This window comes from Cyprinodon tularosa, unplaced genomic scaffold (genome assembly GCF_016077235.1).
Source record: "Cyprinodon tularosa strain WSP-4 unplaced genomic scaffold, ASM1607723v1 ctg413, whole genome shotgun sequence".
NCBI classification, from domain to species: domain Eukaryota; kingdom Metazoa; phylum Chordata; class Actinopteri; order Cyprinodontiformes; family Cyprinodontidae; genus Cyprinodon; species Cyprinodon tularosa.
Genome location: NW_024039134.1, coordinates 330,635 through 358,505, shown reverse-complemented (window position 1 = coordinate 358,505; position 27,871 = coordinate 330,635). Strand labels below are relative to the sequence as shown.

At 39.6% G+C, this 27,871-nt stretch overlaps 1 protein-coding gene across 2 annotated transcripts; it reads left to right on the top strand.

The window, feature by feature from the left end:
- LOC119792206 (gap junction gamma-1 protein-like) lies at positions 1–27,643 on the top strand. Of its 2 annotated transcripts, XM_038298730.1 has the most exons (3): positions 1–230; positions 2,724–2,800; positions 25,198–27,643. In XM_038298730.1, exon 3 carries the CDS (start codon positions 25,248–25,250, stop codon positions 26,619–26,621), a length of 1,374 nt encoding a protein of 457 aa, XP_038154658.1. In that variant the 5' UTR covers positions 1–230; positions 2,724–2,800; positions 25,198–25,247; the 3' UTR covers positions 26,622–27,643. The 2 variants fall into 2 exon arrangements, with proteins under 2 accessions (XP_038154658.1, XP_038154659.1); XM_038298731.1 differs by lacking the exons at positions 1–230; positions 2,724–2,800 and adding an exon at positions 22,011–22,236.
- Positions 27,644–27,871: the final 228 nt, after the last annotated feature.

Sequence of the window (27,871 nt, the reverse complement as noted above, 5' to 3'; positions counted from 1 at the left end):
CCTGTTTGTCTTTAGTAACATCCATGCTCTCTTCGGCTTTTCTCTGGGCCAAGAAAGATAAGGACATAATAATAAAAGAGTTAATGGACTGTTTAGGCTTGTTTCAGAGTATTTAAATGAGCAGTTAAAGCAGGGAACCGACGCTGCTGGAGGTTTTCAGCCATTGTTTTGCTGGACTTTCTGCTTTCTCTTCGATAATAAGGATAAACCCAACGATGTGCACAGAAAAGGTAAAATTACTTTCGGAAATTTAGGAAACTCTTTGGAAAGAATTATGGAAAAATAACAAAGTATTAAAGAAATATTGACGTTAGCTTTTTTTTTTTTTAATGTATTTTAGCTAGGAAAGATTTCACACGTTTGATATGATATTCGTTGGTTTTCTAACGTCTGCTAGCAAACTTAAAAAATGTTATTTCGAAAAAATTTTTAGAAAAAAAATGAGAATTTAGCACATATAAGTACATATGCCAACTTTGCTAACTTTTCTTTATATTGTGCTGTTTTCATATTTTAAATAAAACTAATACGCTATCTGAAAACTTTGACATTTCTAGCCAGTCTAATTTTCCTTTATGTTAGCAAGCTGTTAGCATCTAAGCTCCAGATTATTATTATTAACTGCTTGGCAATTGTAGGAGATTTTCCTGCTTGAAGATTTGCTACAAGTGCAAAGTAGAAAAACAAAAGTGGTGTTTAAATAATAATAATAATGAAAATATTTAATTTAATCTCATGGCTGATTACTTTAAGGGCTTGTTCTATTGTAATTACAGTGGGCAATTAATGATATATTAGTGATTCAACAAAGTTGTTTGTGAAGGAAATTAAGTTTGCTCTTGATCTGAAGAAAGATTTCAAAATTTTTAAGGACTTTCTACCTTTGATCAAATTTAGTTCCAGATATTAAGGTAAAAAATCCATCCATCCATCCATGCATCCATCCATCCATGCATCCATTCATCCATCCATCATATATCATAATCATACATCATATCATTTATATAGCGCCAATTCACAACACATGTCATCTCAAGGCATTTAAAAGAGACAATCCAACCAGATTTTTCCAATTCAGAGTTCTTCAAAGTGTGCAATAATTATTCTCTCCTTGTTCAAAGCATTGTGTATTGAGTTATGTTGTCGTACTTAAACCCCCTCTTTGTAGATTCATTGATTAATTAAGTTGCTAGATTAATCAAATGTTAAAATAATCTGAATTATTGAACTGAATTATTCTGAACTGGTCAAAAATAAAAAATGTAATTGATGATTTATGTATTATTTCTGAACTGAAAAATAAAAGCAAAGGGGATATTCTTTTTTTAGTTGCCTTGTTATTTATTTATTAAGACCTCTTGTATGGGGTTTGGACAGGGAAATTGGGTGTCTTAGATTGATTAAATTACTATTGCTTTCCTGAAATCTAATTAGTTCCTTTTAAAACAATGTTGCTCTAAATCTAAAAAGGCATGATTTGAATCCTTTTTGATCACCTTACGTAGAGTCAAGACTGAGAGCAGCAGGACTTGGACGTTTGCTGAGGTATTCTAGACTAGGGCTGGCCAATTAATTTAATTTGCAATAAAATCACAATTTAACAGGACACAATTTTCAAATCACAGAGGCATTGATTGTTTTAATCGCACTATATTTCACATGTAAGACACTAAATTTCTCCCTCCAGCCCATAAGGTGGTGATTAAACGCTTGCCATACAGAAAGGTAGACAAGTAAACACTTTTTCACACAGTGGTTACACTAAAGTTCTGTAAAAATGGGCTCTGGACAAGCAAGCTTTCAAAAACCGAAAGCCTGGTGTGAAACATCTATATCATTGGAGTTAGTGCAAAGTTAAAAAAATCCAAATAAAATCAAAGTTGCAATTTTGGTTACAAATAATCGCAATTTAGATATTTGGCAAAAATATTTCAGCCCTGCTATTCTACATTGGTAAAACCCATACAAAAATACAGCTGATTATATGCAAAACATTTCCTGATTTTTTTAGAGCATGATATAAAACTGTGCAATATGATAATTGACTTGAAGGAAAGTTTTGGGGTAGTAAGGTCACCCTAATGTAGATCAAGCATAATAAAAGAAGTATGTCAACCAGTTATAGTTGAAGGACGCTTGGCAATGACAAGTAACACTTGTTAAAAAGTCTAATAAATATAACTCAGAACATGCAAAGGCTCTGCTTGTAAATACAGAAACTGGAAAAGATTTAATCGTTTAATAATCTCCTAAAAACAGCAAAGATCCTGTGCCTTATTTGAAACTGACAGGACTTAAATTAGCATTGGCGTGCATGTTCGTGTTGTACTATACCATGTAGGATTAGCATACACAACTTGTTTCTGCAACAGAATCTTCAGGCAGGTTTGAAAGACACTGGAAAAAATAGGCATCAAATTACGATACAGACATACTACTAACAAACTATAAATTATTGTAACATCATAGATCATAGTCATACAGCAATCTTTACATCATATGCTTAAACACAAAACAAACTTTAATGGTTACGTGATATAAATACATTTCTTTAGCCGGTCAAAGTTTCTGGAGTGTCAGTGATCAATTGAAAAAATAATCAACAGATTTGTCGATTTGCAAAATAATCGTTAGTTGCAGCCATAATTTTAATAATTTTTTAACCTTAATGATAACATGTTCTTTTTACAGGGTGTTTGAGTTCTTTCTTTTGCTTTCTGCAGGTAGATGGGGCGTAAATTAAAAACTGGAGAGGATATCAAGTTGGAGTGGAGATAATTCAAAGAAATTACCCAAAAAGGTAAAAGAGTTGTTTTTAAGGTTGTTTTTTGTTTGAATTTGAAGATAAAAAAGGTTTTTGGAAATCTAGTTTTTTTTTTTTTTTTTTTTTTTTTTTTTTTTTTTTTTTTTACTTCAAGACAAGAGTTGCTGCAAACTAAGAAGGAGTCTTTACTCCAGTTTTGTACATTGGCCATATTTAATAGTCTGAGAACTTCTTGTTGAAGTAACATTTTGTTCTAACAAAAACTGGTTAGTTCTCAACTGTGTGGGAGCATAATTGCTGGTCTTTGCAGCGGGGTGGGGTGGTATCACATTTTAAAAGCTGTTAAGCGTTCCTCAAATTATACCCCAGTATACAGATTTCCTATAAAGGTTTGTGATGCTTGCTTATTGCTGCATAAACTGTTTTAATGGCTTATAATGTATTCTAAGCTCTTTCCCAAAGAGAAAAAATCTAGCCTTGGAACGCAACAGTTATTTGAAAAAAGTGATTAAAAAGATCCTGACTTTTAATAAAACCGCGTCACTTCAAAGCGCTTTTTTTTATTTTATAGAAACTGACCTTAGGCTTATTTATTTTATCTGGTATCTATGTAGCTTATTTGAAGGGAAGAAGGTCTTATTTAATTTTGAATGGCATCAGTTATTTAAATACCTAGAAGACCTTGCAGCAATACTTTTAAAAGCTCTGACCTCTATGACGAGAAATACTGAATGTAAAATGTAGATAGCCACTCTGGATGGCGGACAATATCTCAAGTATTAAAGGAGAGTCTCATTTTTTTTCCAATTAGTCGATGAATTAATACTGTTTTAGGTGGTTTTATGTCAACAACACCTCAGCAAGCTGAGCAGCTGCACCATGCATTAAATCAGAATACGTTTTATTGGTCGATTTTAGTGCACAAATAAGGATTTGATTGTGGTTTCCGTTACTAATCACATCATATAAGAGTTAATAAAATATATTGAAAACTTTAGAGGAACTAAAATAAGTATAAACATCACATCAAATGATTTTTTTCTCCCTCAATGTTCAGTAGGCTGTAAAAAGCAGATGTGTCTTTTTTTTCATGTGTGCCGATATATGTGTTTGAATAGGTAATGACAAAGGTAAACTCGGCTGTTTAGGGTATAATCTTGCTGTACAATCTGCATGTGGCTCATTCTTTGTTGAGGGGTTAAAGGGAAATCAAGGAGCAATCTGATGGATATTTAATGTTAACTTCTCCCCAATATGTTCTACATACCGTTTTTGTTTTTGTTTAATTATTTAGCTGATATTGCTTATTCTGTCATTTATCTTATAAAAATGACAATATACACTATATTGCCAAAAGTATTTGCTCACCCATCCAAATTATTGGAATCAGGTGTTCCAATCACTTCCATGGCCACAGGTGTATAAATTCAAGCACCTAGGCATGCAGACTGTTTTTACAAACATTTGTGAAAGAATGGGTCGCTCTCAGGAGCTCAGTGAATTCCAGCGTGGAACTGTGATAGGATGCCACCTGTGCAACAAATCCAGTCGTGAAATTTCCTCGCTCCTAAATATTCCACAGTCAACTGTCAGCTGTATTATAAGAAAATGGAAGTGTTTGGGAACGACAGCAACTCAGCCACGAAGTGGTAGGCCACGTAAACTGACGGAGCGGGGTCAGCGGATGCTGACGCGCATAGTGCGAAGAGGTCGCCAACTTTCTGCAGAGTCAATCACTACAGACCTCCAAACTTCATGTGGCCTTCAGATTAGCTCAAGAACAGTGCGCAGAGAGCTTCATGGAATGGGTTTCCATGGTCGAGCAGCTGCATCCAAGCCATACATCACCAAGTGCAATGCAAAGCGTCGGATGCGGTGGTGTAAAGCACGCCGCCACTGGACTCTAGAGCAGTGGAGACGCGTTCTCTGGAGTGACGAATCGCGCTTCTCCATCTGGCAATCTGATGGACGGGTCTGGGTTTGGCGGTTGCCAGGAGAACGGTACTTGTCTGACTGCATTGTGCCAAGTGTAAAGTTTGGTGGAGGGGGGATTATGGTGTGGGGTTGTTTTTCAGGAGCTGGGCTTGGCCCCTTAGTTCCAGTGAAAGGAACTCTGAATGCTTCAGCATACCAAGACATTTTGGACAATTCCATGCTCCCAACTTTGTGGGAACAGTTTGGAGCTGGCCCCTTCCTCTTCCAACATGACTGTGCACCAGTGCACAAAGCAAGGTCCATAAAGACATGGATGACAGAGTCTGGTGTGGATGAACTTGACTGGCCTGCACAGAGTCCTGACCTCAACCCGATAGAACACCTTTGGGATGAATTAGAGCGGAGACTGAGAGCCAGGCCTTCTCGTCCAACATCAGTGTGCGACCTCACAAATGCGCTTCTGGAAGAATGGTCAAAAATTCCCATAAACACACTCCTAAACCTTGTGGACAGCCTTCCCAGAAGAGTTGAAGCTGTTCTAGCTGCAAAGGGTGGACCGACGTCATATTGAACCCTATGGATTAGGAACGGGATGTCACTTAAGCTCATATGTGAGTCAAGGCAGGTGAGCAAATACTTTTGGCAATATAGTGTATGTTCAGACTTCCATGAAAGTCAATCCGTCCGTCTGTCCATCCATCCATTCATTAGTCGGTCCGTCCGTCCGTCCATCCATCCATCCATCCATCCATCCATCCATCCATCCATCTTTACTAGAACAAAGGAGAATTATTTATCTTATTTGTCATGTTTGCTCAGAGGAATCTAAGTAAGGGAGAATTCCCACCAGTAGACTCCTTGAAACAGCAGTGTCAGCTTTTTAAGTTGCTTTTTTGGTAAATAGTTAGTGAGTGTTTTATTCTCAAATAGCCTTTGGGTGGAGCATCACGTTTAGAGCTTTGAAAGCAACCTCAAACCTTCATGTTCACAGCTTGAAGCCCACTTAGATTGGCTTGTATAGAGCTGACTCTTTTATTGGCTCTGTAGGAAACATGAGGCTCTCAGTCTCAGGAGACATCTGGAGATGGTGTGCTGCACCACTCCCAAGATTTCAATTTGGGATATTTAGACCTTTTTCAATTGTTTCAGAAGGTTTGGTGTACAGGACCTCGTAGAAATGTTAATACCACTTGTATTATTTATACTTTTTACATTACAGCAGCAGACATCTATATGGATTGATTTGACACGTATGATAATGAAAGATGTGACATTATTTCTTTCTTCTTACTGATGTTTGTCACATACCTTGTGTCTATCATCTTTGCATTGCTGCCAACAAATACCCCCATATTCTTCTTTTTAGAAATCTTAACCTCACTTAGATGATCACTTGGCTTTTGATATCAATGTTCAATTTTGCCACAGAGTCTTAACTGGATTTAGATCCAGAACATTGCTGGGTAATTCCAACACTTTAATACTTTATTTAAGCCATCTCTTCCTCATCTCATCGTTTAGAATTTTCAACCTCTTGATGCAGACGACACACTGTCAATCATTAAGGGGTCCCCCGCTCCTCCACTTTGTTTCCCGGGGATTATTTGCTGGTTTTAGTGGCGTTTAGGTCAACCTCCAGAGCATCTACACAGATTCCCTTCTTTGTAGCTGACCTCTAGAGCTTCCATGTTTACCTGAAGCCTCACAGTCCTCCTCGAGACAACGTACTTTGTGGGTTTCTTGGCTAAACCCTGAGGACATTTCTTGCAGGTTCCCCTGGCCAGTAAGTCTGTTTCCTGAATGTTTTTACCCTTTCTGTTTCTTTTTGTATTATTTTATAACGTAATTGCTTTAAATATCTCTTCCTGAACAGGTCTAATTCCTACAAATTCATGATGCTGTTTGTTAATTAATGTTTAATAACGTACCAACGGAGTTTAAACAGAACAGCTGGATTTATACTGATTGGACAATGTTAAAATATTGCCTTTCACTAACTAGGATTCACCAAATGGCTAAAATGTGGAAAAGAGCATCTTTTATGCTAGCTAAAGAGAAGAATACATTTAAAGTACAATCAAACATCTTCATAGGGAAATAATAACATGAGTCCATGATTTTGGTTTCTGTGTAGAAGAGAATCAGGTTTCTGCTAAGAAAAATTATTTGATATATATGTCCTGCTACAAACTTTGTATGTTTGTCTTCTCAAAATTTGTTCATGTTGATGAACCATGAGGATTTTTTCAGGTCAACTCAATCCCCCCATTCCTTAGCTTTCATTTTTGATTACGAAAAGGTTTCTAAATCTTATTAAAGGCACTAATAGGCTGCTGATGTATGGCAGTGAAAGATTTTGTTTGTTTTCAAATATATCTTAAATGTAAAAATTGCTTAATGAATGGGATTTTTTTTTAACCTAATCTGTAAAAGCCTTTCATCTGCACAAACAAGAGGATCCTTTTTCTCTTATAGATTGCTGTTTGTCTTTCTGTTAAGCACTCTGCAGTCTACCAGGTTAGTAAAGCCTGCCATTGCATGAAAGGTTATCAGATATGACGTCTGCACTTATAAAGGATGGTTTTTATGAAATGTCCTGTTGCAGACAGAACTTCATTCTTCAGGAAACTACCAAAACTGGAGAAGTTGTCTGTGAAAGTTTGGGTCAACACATACTGGGCTTATTTTCTATTAGATTATCTGATATTGGGTTCTTTTGTAATTTTGGGCTTTCTTAGCGGGCTTTTACAACGAACACGATGCCCGCAGGAAGGGCGGTGAATCTACATAGTATCGCTATGCTAACCGCGTGGCCGAGAGTAGTGAAGCAGCCTGTAGATTGATGGTCTTCCCAAGCACTGAAGTGTTGTCAAACAGCATGTGGAGAGAATAGAGTGGTGACCATTGAAGTTAAAATCTGAACTTTTCTGCCAGAATGGAATATAGAGAAAATAATGTAAACAAAGGATGAAATAAGAAATCTTCCTAAGAGTTTTTTTGGTGGTTTTTAAAAAGCTGTTATAATTTAGCCCTAGAAGGACTGTTCGTCATCCTACCTTACCTCCAGCCCAGACACCGGACAGTTGCTGCCTCTCCCCAGCACAGGAAATAAACCTGTTGGTGCAGATTTATGCAGTTGAATCTAAGTTTTTTTGCTTTGGTGTTTAAGATACTGAAAAATAGGGACTTTAATTGCTAGTAGGAAAGTTCAGATCGCTGTGGTGAGTCCGGTTAGAACTCCAAAGAAAGCAGAGTCGTACTCCAATACTGTAGGTCAAACTTGTCCTTGCAGTTTATTCATTAATTTCCATATCAATGTGTATGGTTTTCTAGGAAGACAACAAAAATATAATATCTGTCTGAATAATTCTTAACAAATAACTAAACTGATATCTCACATTATAAACTGCAATATTAGTACAAACATCTCTTTTCTAACTAAATACATCGCATGAATAAGCAAACCACATTATTTAACTCTTAAGTGTGCACATAAATAAAACATGTCATAAACTAGAAGCAAACTGAAATACTTCATTAAACAAACAATGTCACTGACTTCTGACATTATTTACTTGATTTCACGCACACACATCAAAAAGAAGGTGACAACAAACTGCAACAGCAGGACAGAATCCACAAACTGAGAACGGTAAACTCCATTGCTCCTTTTTCCTTCTCTCACCTTCCTCATCTACATGCTACACAGCGGTGCCCTAAGCCCCGCCCCTTAAAGGGCTCAACACATCAAACTGCCAGTCAGTGTTTTTCAAAGCAACCCCCGTATTCACCTGTGAATATAAATAACAAAAAAAGGCTGCGTTAGAAAGGGGGATTAATCGTCCCTAGGCAGGGCAGGTAGACTAACAAGCCTAGCCAATGGTCGAATGTAGGATCGTCCTTTCACAGTCATTTCAGCTGATCTAATCCAGGTGTCTGTTCCAGGGAAAACTTGAGAGACTTTACCCACAGGCCAGAGGGCTCGTGGAAGCTGGTTGTCCACAATCATGACCACGTCTCCTACTTGCAGATTGGCAGACTCAGTCTTCCACTTCTGTCGAGCTTGGAGCCCTGGCAGGTAGTACTTCACAAAGTTCTGCCAGAAATGGTCAGCTAGAATTTGGCTATGCCTCCATCTCCTCCGCCCTAGAATTTCAGGACTGTTGTAGATGACTTGTGGCAGCGAAGCATCCCGCCGGCCCATGAGGAGATAGTTGGGGGTAACCGGGTCAGGATCTGCTACCTCAGATGAGGTATAACCAAGGGGTTTTAAATTAAGCATCCCCTCAATTTCAATCAGAACGGTGTGCAGCACCTCTTCAGAGACAATCTGTGCTCCGATGACGACTTGAAGAGCAGTCTTCAGAGAACGAATTTCACGCTCCCAGCAGCCTCCAAAGTGTGGGGAACCAGGAGGATTGAAAATGAACTCGATCTGCTGACGAGCCAGCTGCTCTGTGAGGTTTGGCTGAAGAGCTTTGAATGCCACCTGTGGCTCACGTTCTCCTCCCCAGACGTTTGTCCCCTGATCACACAGGATCTCCTTAGATTTTCCACACCTGGCTATAAAGCGTCTCAGAGCCATTAAGAACGCATCCGTGTCCAGACTGGGAATCAGGTCAAGATGCACTGCTCTTGTAGTTAGACATTTAAACAGTATTCCCCACCTTTTCTCCTTACTGCGTCTGATCTTGATGCTGTATGGCCCAAAACAATCCACCCCTGTGGAATAGAATGCTGGCTTGAACAGACGCAGTCTGGCTGGAGGGAGGTCGGCCATCCGGGGTGGGTTAGGGTGACCTTTCCACCTCTTGCACTCAACACAGGATCTCTGATGACGACGTACTGCTTCACGTCCACGTAGCACCCAGTACCTCCTTCTGATCTCTGCAAACACTCTTTCTGGCCCGGGATGTTGGAGCTTACTATCATAATCTTGTATGATAAGTCGGGTCAGAGCATGTTTGGGATCCAAAACAATGGGGTGAACTTCATCTACAGCCAGGTCAGGATTCCGGCGTAAACGACCTCCTACTCTGATGAGCCCTGTTTCCTCATCATACTCAGGTGCAAGTAAAAGAAGACGACTGGATTTGGCGACAGGTTTACCTGCCTTTAACTGCTTGACTTCCTCCAAGAATGATTCCCTTTGGGCTTGTTGTAGAGCTTCTATCTCGGCAGCAGCATAGGTATCAGCGGTGAGAGGGTGGTTGGGGTCAGCCGCCCCGTGAAGCTGATGGGCGATTGCCTCTAAGTAGCTGTTCCAGGTTTGGTGCTGGTGTGGATCTGGAACACTGGAGCTGGACGCAGTCAGACAGACAGCTTGTCGTTTCAGCTCACCTTCAGGCTCACTCTGGAGTGGGGTTGATGGATCAGGCCAGTAACCTGGAGCTAATTTCAAGAAATCAGGTCCATTTGTCCATCTACTGCCTTTGCTGATGTCTTGAATAGTGAGGCCACGAGTGATGTCGTCTGCCGGGTTGTCTCTTGAGGGCACATATCTCCATGTGGAAGATTCTGTCATCTCCTGTATTTCCGCCACACGAGTACCCACAAAAACCTTGTATCTGCAGGAGTCTGAACTCAACCAGGTTAGGACTGTGGCTGAGTCAGACCACAAGATGCAGCTGCGTATGGGAAGGGTTAACTCAGAACTGATGACTTTGTAGAGCTGAGCACCTGTTAGAGCTGCACATAACTCTAACCGAGGAACTGATTGTTGATTTTTTGGAGCAACACGAGAACGAGCTGCAAGGAAGGCAACCTCAACTTCTCCTTCAGGACTCTCTGTCCTGAGATAAGCCACTGATCCATATGCCTGTTCTGAGGCATCACAGAATACATGGATATCTCTTATGGAGTTGGGCTGGTCTAGCCTATCACTGGTGTAGCACCTAGGTAGTGTGATCTTGTGCAGCTGTTCCAGCTCTGCTTCCCACGCATACCATTTCTGCAGGAGGACCTCAGGGAGTTGTGGGTCATCCCAACCCCTCTGTTTCTCCCACAGGTGGCGTACGATAACTTTAGCTCGAGTTGTATAAGGCACTATGTAACCAAGAGGATCATACTGGCTGGCTAGAACTCTATAGATGTTCCTCATAGTTGTCACCGAGCAATCGATGCGTCTGTGTTTGTAGGTGAGGGTGTCAGACTTACAGTTCCAGTGTAGGCCAAGGGCTGGCTCTTGGATGTCAGACTGACCTTGACTGAGCCACAACTCACAGCTGGAGGACCTGAGGTCTGGAGGCATGTGTTGGATGATATCTGGATCGTTGCTGGCCCACTGCCTCAACTCAAAGCCTCCATCAGCCAGGAGGTGGCGCAGTTTGTCAACAAGTGTCTTGGCGGCTATTGGACATGCGAGACTCTGTAAGCAGTTGTCCACATAAAAGGACTTGTTAATTGCAACATGAACATCTTCTTCTGGTTGGCTATGGTCCATGACATGTTTCTGCAACGCAAATATTGCACAACAAGGGCTACAAGTAGTTCCAAATGGAAGCACCTGCCACTCATAAACATCAGGGGGCCTGTCTCGGTTCATGTCCCGCCACAGAAACCGAAGCAGGGGTCGATCCGCAGGTAGGAGCCTCACTTGGTGGAACATACCACGGATATCACTGCTGAAGGCCACAGTCTGTTCTCTGAAACGTAGGAGCACCGCTAGCAAGGCTCGACCAAGTGTGGGACCCGGTAAGAGGAGTTGATTTAAGTTGTAGCCTTGGTGTTGGAATGAACAGTTGTAGACCACCCGGTTCTTCCCATTATGTTGAACCATGTGATGGGGTATATACCAAGCTTCATCACTGGTCTCAGATTGATTGTCCGCCAACTTCACTACATAGCCAGATCCTACAAGCTTCTCTATCTCCTTTTGATAAGCAGCAGCTTGTTCTGGGGACTTGGCTAGGCGTTTCTCTATGCCTCTCAGGAGAGGCAACACTGCATCTGGTGTGGCTTTCAGGAGAGGCATGTTCTTGATACGAAGAAGGGGTGTAGCATAACGCTCAACACCACTGACATTGACTTTCACTGTCTGTTCTTGCAGGATTCTAACTGCCTCTTGATCTTGTCGTGACCTAACTGCTAAGTTCTCACTACGGTACGGGAGCACATCCATCTGCCATAGTTTCTCTACACAAGAGAACAGCTCTGGGGGTGATGATATAGATGTGAAGAGGCGGTGACCCACCTCTGTGAGGGATTCAATGGTTGGAGCTGGTCCCTGTAGCGTCCATCCGAGGAGAGTTTTCACTGCTGCCGGCCCACCAGTTGGTCCTAGTCTGACTGGCTCCACAGGTGTAATGAGGTGTGTGTAATCAGCGCCAATCAGCAACATGGGGCGGACTCTGTTTAGAGGAGGCAGAGGTAAACCTGACAGATGTTTATACTTCTGCTGGAGTGAGACAACTGGATGGGAATGTTCTGCTAAGCTCAGTTGCTCTGCTGTAAAGGCATTCTGGATGCCGTACACCTTGTCAGGGTTTGCTGCTGGGGAAATTGTGAAAGACACAGCCGCCCCGTGGAGCTTCTCCACTTCCTGTCTGACTGTACGAAGAGCTAACACCTCCTTGCTTCCTTTATGGCCTAACTGTTTGGCAGCAGACTGAAGCAGGATTGTCCGCTCCGATCCATCGTCCAAAACAGCATATGTCTCAAGAGACTTGTCACCATTCCTCAGGAGTACCTTACTGATCTTCAGTAGCACCTTGCAGTTGTAGACTGGCCGGTCGACATACACGATTTTGCTGGCAGTGTTAACGAGGCAATTTTCACCTGAAGGTGGAACTGATGTTTGTTCCACCTCTGCTCTCTCATTCACCTCATGCAGCACTAACAGATGTCTCCTACCACAGGTTTTGCAAGGAGCTCTAAGGGTACACTTTGCCGCTTGGTGATTACGTCCACAATGCCAACACTTATTATTTGTTTTAATCCATGTCACCTTCTGTTCTTTGCTCAAAGTCTTAAAGTTAGAACAGTTGTTCAGGAAGTGCTTTTCGTTGTCGCAATAGGGACAGTAGGCTGTAACCTTCTCCTTTGACTTGTTGTCAGCGTGTCCAGATGCAGGTGGTGCTGTTACTCTATTTGTTCCAGAGAACTTCTCAGTGCTGAGGAGGATAGTAGCAGCTTTACTTGAAGGCTTGGGAGTGCGCTTGGCTTCAGGCTTCTTGTTAAATGACTCCTCTCTCTGTAGGGGGTTCATGCTGTCTTCCTGAATTTCTAGCTCATATTCTAGCCAATCAGCAAAGTCAATGAGGGTAGGGATGGCTACTCTCAGGGGGTGGATAAATCTCTTAAAGCTGGCATTGAGGTCATAGGGAAGTTTGCTTAAGAGCCTTGAAACATGAGAGCCGCAGGCTAACTCAATTTGACCTCTTTCCCCTAGTTGTTCCAGCATGCCTACTAGTGACCGCACGTTGAGGGCAAACAGACGAAAGCTCTTAACATCACCACTGCGTATATTTGGACCATCCATTAATTCTGCAATCCGTTGTACTGCAAGCTTGTGAGGTTGTCCATACATCTTTGTGAGAGCCAACATTGTGTCAGTGTAAGGTTGCCTTGAGTTGCAGTATGAGTCTGCTACAAGTGAAGCTTCTTCACACTGGAGGTGATCAGTGAGGATCTGGTACTTGTATCTTTCAGTAGCATCACCTGGTAATAAATTCTCTAAGGTAATCTTCATGCGTGCAAACTCTCTGGGGTCTGGTGATGTAAATCTGGGAATAGTGGGCTTCGGTCCTCTGTATATGGTCTCTCTTTGTGACTCATTACAGCTAGGGGCTTGGTAGAATGACGAATTTCTCTGTGGATAGGAAAATGTGCACTGCTGCGGTGTGTCTGCGTAGTACGGGCTATGAGGCAAACCACCGGATGTTTGAGAAAATCTAGATTTAGTTAAATCTGATCGCAGTTTTCCTTGTGAGCTGTATGTTGGATAGTGCAGCTGCTGGTATGCTGGAGTATTGGTAGGGGGTTGGTAATGTCCATAACCACCACTATAAACACTTTGAGATGGAGGAGGTGGGAATAGAGGCTGATGGGATGCTGGCTGGGACTGTATAGCAACCATCAGGCTCTGAAACTGTTTACGAAGCTCAGCATTTTCTTGGCGCATCTCTTGGAGAGCAGCACTAAACTCAGGAATTTGGTTGGTCTGCTGCTTCCCGGTGCCTTGCTCCATAGATTGACAAAGCTCTCGTTCTTGCTCCTCATCTTCCCCCATGTTCATCGAGTCGAAGCTCTGGCTAATGGGCGGTGATGGAGATCTGATAATTTGACGTTCTTGTGCCATTTTCTCCACTGAAAATTCCCCTGCAGTTGCTGTTCGGAACCTACTCTGAGCTCCAGCTCCACTTAGGTCATAATCTGATAGGTAGGAAGGAACTGACGTTCGCCTTTTGGGTCGAGTGTCCATGGTCTCTGACTCTGGGTTCTGCATCTTTAAACAGCAATCTGCGATCCGGCTCGAAGGACCAATGAAAAATAGGGACTTTAATTGCTAGTAGGAAAGTTCAGATCGCTGTGGTGAGTCCGGTTAGAACTCCAAAGAAAGCAGAGTCGTACTCCAATACTGTAGGTCAAACTTGTCCTTGCAGTTTATTCATTAATTTCCATATCAATGTGTATGGTTTTCTAGGAAGACAACAAAAATATAATATCAGTGTCTGAATAATTCTTAACAAATAACTAAACTGATATCTCACATTATAAACTGCAATATTAGTACAAACATCTCTTTTCTAACTAAATACATCGCATGAATAAGCAAACCACATTATTTAACTCTTAAGTGTGCACATAAATAAAACATGTCATAAACTAGAAGCAAACTGAAATACTTCATTAAACAAACAATGTCACTGACTTCTGACATTACTTACTTGATTTCACGCACACACATCAAAAAGAAGGTGACAACAAACTGCAACAGCAGGACAGAATCCACAAACTGAGAACGGTAAACTCCATTGCTCCTTTTTCCTTCTCTCACCTTCCTCATCTACATGCTACACAGCGGTGCCCTAAGCCCCGCCCCTTAAAGGGCTCAACACATCAAACTGTCAGGCAGCCTTTTTCACAGATACTATATATTTTCCATTCTGCCGATGATGTCACCATCCGAACAGAATGCTCTGTGACAATACAAAGTCTACTTCTTCAGTGCGACTGGGGCTTTTCCAAAAACGGATCCCCCAAGCCCAGTCAAACATTGTGCAGAGAGAACAATTTGGCAGCAGTCTGTAATGTTATTTTTCGCCTGTGCTTTTATTGTAAAGTGCCGATCACAAGCTCTTGAAAGGAAACGCTATGGTGCTGCCAGGGGTTTGCTGGTGAAGAATCTCAGTCATCCAGGTTGTAGTCATTCCAAAAAAGTAAAAAAAATAAAATAAAAAAAAATCCACTGGACTTTGTTTCCAAGTTTGAAGAGGTTTCTGTTCCCATCCAGGAAGCTTTTTTAATTCAAAAATGAATTGACTTTTAAACTGAAAAAGCTCCCTGGATGTGAAGCAAAATATCTTCAAACTTGGAAACAACGTCTAGTGGATTGTTTTTTAACTTTTTTGGAAATCATAATTGAAGAATCTTAAAGGCTGATAAACTACAAAATATTGTGAAACAATGATTTCACCTACTAAATAATGTAAACATGCCCAATGTTAGATAGGGCCGGATCTATCAAAGGTTTGCGTGTATAAAAACGTGAGCTATTTCACTGCGCACGCTAAAAAATGTACAAACTGATCTATCAACAGCGTGCTAAAAGGATTTGGTCTTTAAAACATGCTAAATAGCGCCTCTTATCCATTTAGTACTTTTTCTGCAATGAATATGCGATATGGGGCGTTTACACGCAAAAGTGCGTCTTGTGGGAGGAGAACATGTAAATATATTAATTTAGCACTCGCAAAGTGATTTATTAAACCTGAAAGCAATTTTGCTAACGGATCTGACTCTATATTTAACACGTTTCAAAAGAAGGTGCTAATGGTCTGTATGCGTAATTGCGCACACATGGCAGCGGTTATTGTCGGAAGAAGGAGACATCGAAATGAAGCAAGGAGACGCAGAGAACGCATTTTTCACTCCGTGTGAATATTTTTGGAATGAACGAGGAAACGAACATCAAAACATATCGTTTATCCAGCATTGCCATTTTGGAGCTGTTGGGGGAACTCCGAATGGAATTGGAGCCTGCCACAAGGAGGACCCACGCAATACCAGATATCACAAAACTCCTTGCAACATTGGATCTCCCAATCTAGTTTTTCAGAAGTGCTGTCTGACGTTCTAAATGCCATGTCGCCCTGACGCCCTACCGGAGAACCCCGACCTCCCTCCTGTGCCTGTGGAGCATGCCATTGCTGCGGGGATGCGTACGCGCAGCAATCTCATCCACAGTCACTTCTTGTGAGCCATTTGGTTTGTGCATTTTTCTACAGGCCAATACAAAACACCAGTTTTTTTTTTTTTTTTTTTTTTACTGCAGTGAAGTAGAAATTCAGCCATATACCACCTTAGGGAATAAAGGTTGCCAAAGTTTTTTCTTTATATATATATATATATATATATATATATATATATATATATATATATATATATATATATATATATATATATATATATATATTTATTTTTTTTATTTTTTATTGGGGGTCACTGTAAGATTTAAATTTCTGAATGCACTAGTTTGTACAAACTACTTTGACGCAAACCACAAAACGCGCAAAACCATCATTTCAATAGGGTGTCTCCAACAGTTTTGCACCTGCCACCAGTTACGCAATCACTCTTGTTAAATCACCCGCAAACCATGGTTCAGCCCATTGCGCAAAATTCCAGTTTGCGAGCGCAAATTACTGCACGCAAAATTGGATCTTGATAAATCCGGCCCCTAAAGTGCAACCTCCAATGCCAGCACAGGAGTTTGTACAATAGCTTTATATTTAGAAACGAGCGCAGCACTAATGTCTGGTCTGATGTTGACGTCATCAGCCGAACTTTAAGATGATTCTATCTTAACGCCTGCGTAAATTCTCAGTCATCCAGGTCATAGCAAACTCAAAACAGGCTTAAATCGGAAGGCAAATGAACTTTTGCTCAGTTTTGTGTTGACACTTTGTCACCTATCTGGAAGTCTTTTCAGTTCTGTCGGCTCGCACCAGAGCCATCTGCAATCTGTTGAAGCACTGATGACTTTAAGCAGCATGTAGGTCCATCTTTAAAACCAAAGCAGCAAAAATGCCAGTTTTAACAGGATAAACCTGCACTAATAAGGCTCTAACCATTCAGTCTATTTTCTGAGTTTTTTCACGTGGACCGGGTGTCATCTTCAGGTAGCTGTGACACAACGTTCAGGCTGAATGCATTCTTAGTTTTTAGGCTGATTCTCTCATTGCTATCTATGTAAAGTTCTGCAAAATTAAGGGGCAGCCTCATTTAGAGTGTTTCTACATTTTTTTTTCCATGTCAACCTTGCAGCAGGATAAAGTTTAATTATATCCACTGCAACATTTTTTTCTAACTGCAAAACGGTTAATATAGCGCTTAAACAGAACACTATTATATTAACAACCCTCAACAGAGTTAGAAATATAATTTTCAGAATCACATTTTCTAGTCAAAATTACAGAACAGTTATAGTAGTGTTTGTTCAGTTTACTGACATGATTTTGACCTAGTATTATTAATTACCTTCTTAAACGTATTGTATCAATGCTCCCATTCATTGGGAAACCTTTTTTCATTTCTAAAAGAAGAAGATAAGCAGTGTGGAGGGTTGTACCAGTCTCTGGTTCTCAGTAGGATCTCTGTTTGGGCTAGAAGTAGCTGTGCCACCGGCCCTCCATATGCTAAATTACACAACGTGGCCAGATGTGCACTTTGAAAGTCACGTGGCTGTTAATGAAACAGTAAAAAGCATCTTGGTTTTTTTTTTTCATCAAAGACGCAGACATCAGGAAACATATTAACTCTTTCTTTGGTGGCTGTCTCCCATCTCCTTATATTTAAACAGATAAATGGAACAAAAAAAAACAAAAAAACAGAAATTGTTTTCATTTTTTTTCTGAAATCAAGAAAATGAGGATTACTTTGAACATTTTTGAAACACCAGATTTTATTAGTTGATCACCTCAGAATCATTTTAGATGTATTTGTTTTTTAACCTCCTGGAAACCTGTCCCTTTAAAACCCTTAAGAGAAAGGAGTGAAGAGTTTGGATGGAACAGATGGATACCTTCACATTATCCAGAGGTGTTAAATGGTTACATAATGGGTGGTACATGTGTGGGGTTCATTTTAGTATTTTTCTGAGGACAAACGTCAGTTCTTTTTTCTGTGAATGGTAACTTGTATTATATACTATGATGTGTCTTCCTTAAAAAGCTGTCAGTATATGGTTGATTTATCACAGGTTTTATGTATGCCACACTGTCTTAATCGGTTGGCCTGCCTGTTACTGATGTGAAAAATGCATAAAAAATAAGATCAGATGTTCCTGCAGTAGATTAGCATATCCTAACTTAAAATATCACTATAAATACATTTTCTTGAAGAAATATTTTAACCAGATCACACAGGGCCATACTTAGAACCTAGTACCTGCTTAGAAGGTGGTAGGAGCTTAGCTGAGCTGAGGTGGTCAGGCTGCTGTTCACCCATTGGCCAAGGTACAGGAACAAAATGGGAGGGTTTCATAGAAATACTGTACAGTTTTACTGTTAACATACTATAAACCATACTGTCACATTAGGGGTGGAGGTTTGACAGGACACAAATGCAGACAAAAAAAGGTGGAGTGGTTTCTTGAATATTTAATTAACCAAAAGTTCAACAGATGCAAAAATCCAAACCATAAATCCACAAAAAGTGAGAACCAGAAATACTTACAAAAAGGGGGCAAACAAATTATGACAAACCAGCAAAGAGTGACTGAACAGGAGAATATATGGGAGAGAGAAACAAAGACAAGGCTAATTGGCAGATTGGGAGCAGGTGTGAACAGAGGCAAGAAGGGAGCTAGGGAAAAGGAGACTGACATGAGAGGGCAAACAAGAAATATCTAAGAACTCAAATACAATCAAAAATAACTAGAACACAAAAATGGAAATAAGACCAATGAAAACTTGAACAGAACTAAAACCATGATGCAAACAACAAGTAAAACATAAAATAAATAACGACAAATTAGCTCTCAGCATGGCATGCAGGGGGCTGCGCCATATTTTTTTGGGTTTTGTCATTAGATTTTTTTTTTATTATTTTGCAGTAAACAAAAACATACAAATACACATCAGCAGCAACACAGAACATGACAGCACTCATCAATTATCTATTCCAAATCATATTAATGTACATACACATACATACAGCATACAACACACCCCAAATCCCTTAAGAATCTATATCAACACTGCAATCAAAATGCACCCATGCTTGGCTAGCTTTAGGCCCCGTCCACACGAAGTCAAAACGAACACAAAACGCTAATATTTTCCAGAACGTTTGTCTTAAAGACGGAGACGTAAAATAAATGTGATCGACCACATGAATGCATGAAAACGCTGCAAAATGTATGCCAGGCCTGTAAGTGGCACTGTGGTGCCAAAGCAAACATAGGCGAAAACAGGCAACGAAATGTTGGGCATGCGCAGTAATATTTATACAACAACCAAACCGGAAAACCGGAAAATGGCCCTGCGGGTCCATTTTCGTGGTTCAGTCAAATTCAGGGGCTGAATTATGTCGTTGATATTGCTCTGTTCTTCCTTGAGATATTCCAGAAGAAGAAGATTCTGTTGTAAGCCTGACAGCAGGATGAGTAGTATGAGCAGCAACCATTCAACACAGTACGGCGCCATTGTTGTTGTGATACTGTGTCGCGCATGCGTGTTTAGAGGCGACGCTATGACGCATGCGTGTAAAAAAAAAAAAAAATGCGGTCAGAGCTTAAAGATGGAACCACGAAAAAGGCGTTTCAAAATCTTCCCACTCTGAAGGCTTAATAAAAAAAAGATCGTTTACAGACCCCGAAACGCCGGCTTCGTATGGATGAGAGGCTGGTTTGGTGAAAAATTTGTGAATTTAGGCCAGAGTTTGACTATGTGTGGACGGGGCCTTACTCTGCTCCTTCCGCAACCTTGAAATCATGACTTCAAAAGCTGCTGTCTCTGACATAAGTTGAAGCCATTCCTTAATATCGGTCTATGTGGGCTCTTCCATTTACGAAGAGTAATTCTAGCCGCTATCAGAAAACCTGTCATCATTAATCTATCGTTTACTTTTGGAATACCCTCTGGCATCAATGACTTATCTCCTAAGAGGCAGAATTGTGCAGACTCTGGTAAAGGTTGACTGAGCCAGTCCTCCAATTTTTTTAAAACTGCCTTCCAAAAGGGCATTATCAAGGGGCAATCCCATAGTGCATGGAGAAGTGTACCCGCCTCTTTATTACACTTCCAACATTTGTTATGGCTGCGCTGTATTTTAAGCACTGATCTCTATTTACTCACTGGATTGCTGATAGCCTGAAAAGTGAAGCCATCAGCCGCCATAGTGGTACTCCCCACTCCCACACTGACGCGCCACAAAAATGCCTACGTGTATACCATTTGGCTGCAAAAACAAAAACAGTTTGTAGGCTATGGAAAGGTGTTTTATTGGCATTTTCACAGCCAGTGGATGTACTAACCAAGAAAATGGATATATACTCCATGTATCCCATAGTATATAATGTAGCATAACATTAGTCTGGCTACCTCGGACCGACTTGAAGACATTGACTGAATTAGCCATTGACATTGTGTCTAACATTAGGGAGTAAAGATAATAGAAAGTGATTTACTGTGAAATGTCAATGTAGTAATTCTTTATTAAGTGGTGACTGTCGTTTTTGTTGTGTTTGTTGTATTTCTCATTTGAAAAACACGTGCAAATTATCTTTGTACAGTGAAAGTCCTTATTGTCGTTCCAGCTATGATTGATGCAAAAACTCAATTATAGACCCTAAATTTTAAGTCTTTCAGGCGAACCTATTAAAAATTACACAACTGCCTCCCCCCTCTTTGATCTGTCACACCCCATCAGCACCTATGCCTTATCTTATTAGTTAATGCTCGTCTGTGATTCAGATTATCTATCAGTGTTCTGATATGTATTAAGAAAAATATATTCAGGACGTTCTTGATTTTAACATAATACAAACATAATTTGTATTATTTTGAATGAGAAATGTTTAATAAATATTTACTGTTTCATATAGTAAAATGTGTTCAGTGCATGAAAGTCACACAGTAAGGTTAATGCAGGCTCAGTGTGCAGCACTGACAGCTGGAGGTGGAGCTTAAGGCCACAAATCTAGATGTCATATAAATGCAACTTGTTCAAGCTGCATTAGTTCATCTAACTGCCTGAACATATTATCACATTTTGCATAAGGTGTATGTCTGACACAAAAAGTGTATCTTACTAAATATTGCATCCCAGCTGTTTAAGATTGCAGTATTGGAAAGATTTATATTGAAAGGACATTTATGAAATCTGTGTAAAATAAGTGAAACTTTTAGAAACAATGCTTATAATCCCACCTTATCTTTGCAATACTGAATTCAGGAGGATGCTTAACAAATCCTTACAGCTTAATGTTAGAGACATGTTGGTGAGGGAGGGATCTTAGAATAAATGAGTCTCCTTTACAACCCTTTTTAGTGCTTTCTGCTCCTCTAAATCAGGGTGCCAATAGTATGCCAGTAAAGATACCTTCTTTTGGACAATAATAAGTTAGTGATTTATTAAAAGGAAATTAAGAAATCAATGGATCGATTTATTCAGCCAGTTTATGTAACATTTTAGTAATGATCTAGTTCCTAGACCTAGAAGTAAATGAGATGTTTATCTGGGGAATTCATTTATTTTTAGATTAGAAGGTCAGTCAGGGCGAGTTTAGATATACAGTTTATGTGACTGCTAATGTGCTGCTGTATTTGTTTACCATTTAAAAAATGAAAGGCATCTATCTTGATATGTTCCACTGTCCAGTTTGTTTATGTGAAGCTTTGGTACATCAATAGAGGTTTATCAATGTTATCTTAGATCAGCTAGAAATGTTGAATTACACAGTCAAGTAGACCAGAGTTTATTTATTTTTTATGTATTGGGTTTAAAATAGCTGTAAAGGGATTTCTGGAGTTATTTTTAGTTTACCCTTAAATGGAAGGTCTTTTCCCTGGTGTTGGTTAGAGCAATCGGATGCTGGTCAGTGTTTCCAGCCCAGAACATCCGTCTCTTCCTGTGACTTCTCCTGTTGGTAGTTTTCTGTTATTTTTGGAGTGTCTGTAAGGGGGGGTGCAACGTCTGAGTAGACTTCCTGTGTTCTGACATCAGCTAGGGGACACCCTATTTCTCATACATACTGGAATGCTTATTCAAAAAAGATTAGAAACGGTTCTGTTCAGGAGGGAGAGGGACAACAGCTTTGTTCTGCTATGGGGGAAAGTTTTCTTTACATTTGGTTTTCCTCGTGAAACAAAAGGGTAAGTGTTGATGTTTATTGTTTTTGTTAAAAATGATTAGCTAACATCCAAGGTAAACTGTCTAACATTGGGATTTTGAATTTTCTCTTTACACTTTTAGGACTGGATGGATTAACAGTTTTTAATACTGGTATTCTACTGGTATTTATTCCATTGAAACCCACTATCCCTTAGCATGATAAACCAGACTAAATGGGAGATTAAATGTGTAATTTAGTTTGGCCCTGATGAATGAGACATTGGAAGATTGTTGATGAGAACAACCTGTTGTTTTTCAAACCATGTCTGTGCCAACGCTCTGACCAATGAGCGCAATGACTGTGACACAGTAAGTGCGACAGAAAGCTGGTGGGGGAGTGTAAACAAACAGCCTGTCAGTAAAATGGCGAATACGTCCTTCTTAAAAATAAATGAGCGTAGAGCCTCTTTCTGCTCACATTAAAAAAAAAAAACCCAAGTCTAATCCTTCCAAAACTGATTCCAAAGCTGAGTAAAACAAGAACTGTTCAATAGTTGTTGCCATCTTCCTTGTGCTTTCTCCAGCGTTGCACAGCTTTGTCGTCACGCCCTCAAAACCCCGCCCGCTTTGCATCCAGAAATTCAAAACACATCTGTGCGTTGTGATTGGCCCACCAGATTTAGGGCCTGGGTCATTAATCGAGGCTAGACTACTTGCAGGCAAAAATGATTTTGGCCGCTGGCGGGTTGAGGCTAGTTTACTAGGCTAACCATCCCTAACTTCTGAAGACTATCCTGGTGATCGCATTACTTGGTTCAGCAGTAAGATAGAAAGTAAAGTTTAATTTTATCGGTTTGGTTTCCTAATAGCTGCTGTCAACACTTAAATTCTTTGTGTGTTTGATACATATTGAGCCCAAGTAAAGAAATGTTAGGTTTGTCTTATTATGATAGTTTTTAAATGGTCTTCAAAGAGGATTTATAGAAAAATTCCAAAGAAATTTGTTAAAAAAGGTTAAACATACTTCTAAATTATATTCATTTTGGTAAATAGAAATGTTAGGTAAAGAAAATCTATGTAAAAAAAAAAAAAAGGAAATCTTATATAAGTTTTTTTTGTTTTATTTTGTTTTTACACATATAGATTTAGAAGAGGTGTCATGTCATATTTAAAACAACATATTAAATCTACGGAAATATAAAGAAAAAATAGAATTTGAAAATTTTATTTTAGTAACTCAGCTTAGTAAGTGAAGCTTATTTAGTAGATTAAAAAAAGAGTGATGTTTTCAAGCCTTTATTTCTTGAAATCGTGAGTTTGTTTTGTTTTATTTTTTTCATTCAGCTAATAAAACACAAAGTTTTGGATTAAACTATTACAGCACACCAGCAGAAATAAAAAGTTTTTAAAACAGAAATTTGTTATTAATGAAACCAAATTCTCTTTGCAGCTATTTAAACATATGTTTAAAACGTGCTTAAAGATTATTTATAAAACTTAGTTTTAATCTGATAAACAATATGACTATAAATCTGCTGAATATGCAGTAATAGGTTTGGGCTTAACTGCAACTTTAGGTGACTTCTATCAGTTTATCCAAACACACCAGAATTAGGGAAATGGTTGTTTGTGCTCTTGGATATTTTCCCCACCTCATCCATAATAAAGATGTTTGAAGTGAAGTGACGTTTCTATCTTTGTTTCAATGCTTTTTAACTGCATTTTGAGGTATTGTATTAGACAGGGTCTTTGCTTGATTTGATCTTTGACTTTTTCAAAAGAGTTAATAAGTTAACGGGAGATTAATGAATAAATGAATTAATGTAGTAAGGGAACATTTGTCTCTCATAATCAGCTGTTTTCACTGTCTGCTTTTCCCTAATATGCATTAGAATTGCATTTATTTTTCTACAAAAAAAGCATTTTATTCAACTGTTGATAAATGCATAGGCTGGTTGATTTGCTCTAACCAATAAATAGAAACATGCCTAATTTGTATTTTCTTTAGGTAACATTTTAAAAGGGGTCTTAAAATTGTAATGGCAGTTTAATGGAAACAAAAATAACTCTTATTTAATGTGAAAACTTAAATATTTGGCTGCAAGTCCCGTTTGAGCTCCTGATTGTATTTTGTTTTTCATTTTACTTGTTTATTCAATAGGGCTAAATATAATGAATGTTCCTTCATTTGTATATTAATGAGCAGTTTTTTTATAGATTTTTCTAGAGTCGGAAAAATCCTTGATTTAAAAAAACAGCTGACAAGTTTAGTTTTTTAAATTTTGATAAATGACTTCCTCCTGCTAGTATTTTTTATGTTGCACTAAATGGAGCTCCCTGCTATTTTGTTTATGTCACAGACTGCTCTGGCAGTGCGTATTCAGTAGGTCAGGGTTGTACACACTGAAGTTTGCAGATGTTTTGATACAAACAAAGCTTTAGCACATCAGGGCCTCAGTGTATCAGGATTAAAGGAAGCAGGGTGGAAAGCTGCATGAGTTTGCACATAAAATAAAAAGTCTAAAATCCTTGTTTAAATAATATATCATGGTATGCAAATACCTTTTCAAGTTTTATTTATTTTTTTTTATCTCTGTTGTTATAACCTACCCCAATGTGAATATTATATCCATCTTAGTATGTTTTGTTGGGGAATGTTTTGTCTGCAGAAATTTTTTCCATTTCTTCATCCCTCTGCCCCCCCCCCCCCCCCCCCCCCATCTTCTCTCACCTCCACTTCAAAATATGATAGACTTACTAATGTTTGTGCTGCAACTTGATTATGTTTACATAGTTTTATATAAGATCTGCCACATTTTAACTTTTGATTCTGTTATTGTCTTTTTTCTGTTCTTCATTTATGATCTATCCCAGAGACATATTATTTAAACCTATTTAGCTGCAGTAGAAAAAACCTCAACATTACTCTCGTTTTAGTGGGTTGATACATTTTTGATTTGTTATGATAATCCTAAAATAGTATTTTCTTTTTCTGTCCACAGGTGATTGACAGGTGTACGCTGCCTTTAGCTGTAGCTTTCATGTCTATACCATGAGCTGGAGCTTCCTGACACGTTTGCTGGAGGAAATCCACAATCATTCCACATTTGTGGGCAAGATCTGGCTCACAGTCCTCCTCGTCTTCCGCATCGTCCTAACAGCTGTGGGCGGCGAGTCGATCTACTACGACGAGCAGAGTAAATTTGTCTGCAATTCAGGCCAGCCTGGCTGTGAGAACGTCTGCTACGACTCTTTTGCTCCTCTCTCACATGTCCGCTTTTGGGTCTTCCAAACCATCCTGGTGGCGACGCCTTCTCTAATGTACCTTGGCTACGCTGTGAATAAAATCGCTCGTGCAGAAGAACAGGCAGATATTGGGGAACCGAGCAGATTATCACGAAACAAACTTAAGAAGGCTTATATGACCAACAGGAAGCAGCACAGGGGCATTGAAGAGGCTGAGGATGACAATGAGGAAGATCCAATGATCTACGAGTTGAAGGAGGCAGATGGTGATGGAGATCTGGATGCAAAGGGAGACAGTAGTGAGAGACAAGGGAAAGTAAAGGTTCGCCATGATGGTCGGCAGCGAATAAAAGAAGACGGACTGATGCGCATTTACGTGTTTCAGCTATTGGCCCGTTCTGTCCTGGAGGTGGCGTTCCTCTGTGGACAGTATGCGCTGTATGGATTTGCTGTACCGGCCAGATACGTGTGCTCAAACATACCCTGCCCGCACTCCGTGGACTGCTTTGTGTCACGGCCCACAGAGAAAACAATCTTCCTCCTCATCATGTACGCCGTCTCCGTCCTCTGTCTGGCACTGAATCTGTGGGAGATGCTTCACCTGGGCATAGGCACCATCTGTGAGATAATACGGTCCCGACAAATGCAGCTGCATGACGAAGAACTGTACGGACTCACGAGGAGAAACAAAGCAGTTCACGAGGCAGAGTTATGTGAAGATTATAACAGCTCCCGTTTTACCTGGAACGAACCGACGGCCCCTCCAGGGTACAACATCGCCGTCAAACCTCCCTCAATGTCAAAAGGAAACCACATCCCACCTCTTCCCATCACTGATCTCACCAACGCCAAGATCACTTGCAGACAAAACCACGTGAACATCGCTCAGGAGGAGCGTCAGCAGTACATTAATAATGAGGAAAACCAGAGCAGAGATGGGAGGGGAGATGGTCAGAGGAGTTCTCAGAAAGACGTCGGCCAGCCTCAGAAGAAGCTGAACGCTAACAACCGGACCTACAGTCAGCTGCAGGGGTACAGTCACACCAATAAGCCCAGCCATGAACGTAAACACCAGCAGTCCTCCAGGCATCCCTCAGGCAAGACCAGAACCAACAGGAGCAGCAGCGGCACGAGCAACAGCAGTAAATACGGAATGATAAAGGGTTCTGAATGGATCTGAAATAAACAGGCCATTCACACACTGAGACCAGCGGTTAGAACTGATGCAACTACATCACTAGATATTGTCTCTAATGCAACATTTTGTAACAGTTTTTATATATTAATGAATACAGTGTCTCTCCAACTGTATCATTTTTGTATGCTCTTCAGGGGAAAATAAAATATTCAAAATCTAAATTCAGTCAATACTATTATCTTTTGGACTATTTCTCCACTTTTGTTTATTTACAATAGACAGCGAAGTAATAGAAAGAATAGGCTAGATCCCATTACAAAGAATTAAGCATCTTTATGTAAAATTGTATAAAAGTAGAAATACATGGGATCTGAAGAAAGGCGATATTCAGTTATGAGTTAATGGAAAATTTACAGAAGTTATTGTTGGTGGATAATCATATCCCGGGTTTTTTGTGCCATTTTCATTTGATAAGAAAATCTGTTATTTCTGGCGGGCAGAGACCTCTATTGTTAGTGCCTTCATTGAAGAGCCAAAGAACTGTTTAACTGTGTCTAGGTAGGAAGTTTTTTTTCTCTATAAACTAGTCTCATTAAAATGGACAGGGCCAGTTTGTGTACAAATAATTCTAATTCTTAACTAATGTTTCGAAGTTTGTTTTTCCACTGAGCCAGCTTTATGTGGATTCTTTTCCTTATTCAAAAAGAACAGTTTGGAAAATAACATTTTACAATGTTCTTGGGTTTTTTTTTATTCTTTGGGTTTAGAAAAATAAAATTTCTTATTTATGTTTTTTTTTATTTTTTTTTATTTGATGACCACACTTTGATGTTTACGTTTAAAGTTAATAGAAAGGTTTGGTGTAGGTTTCAGTGCAACGTCTTCCTACTTTAGTTCAGCAGTTGGTCTATTCCGCAACCCATGCAGGGCCCAAACCTCATGTTTAACCTCGCCTACAGTAGATGTGATTGGTCTTTAAACTAAAAGGATGAGTTTGGTTTGTTTAGAGATATTTTTGTACCACCGAATAACTGCATGTTTGAATAAAAAAAAAGTCTATTTTCTCTGCCTAGTTTGTCTTGTATCAGAAAGTTTGCAAAGTAGAATTGATAAAAAAAAAATGCTTTTGCTCTTTGGACAAAAAAAAATTCACCTTAGGCTGATATTTACAGAAATATCGCCATCTCCTGTAAAGCAGTGGGAAAGCATAATTTCCTGTCCTTAATATTTAATTTAATTTAAAGAGTAAATATCAAGTGTATTACTTTGTTCCTTGAAGTATATATTTTGTT

Bases quoted from the DNA above. Each gene is read 5' to 3' on its own strand.
- LOC119792206 (XM_038298730.1), top strand. From the start codon at position 25,248: ATGAGCTGGAGCTTCCTGACACGTTTGCTGGAGGAAATCCACAATCAT.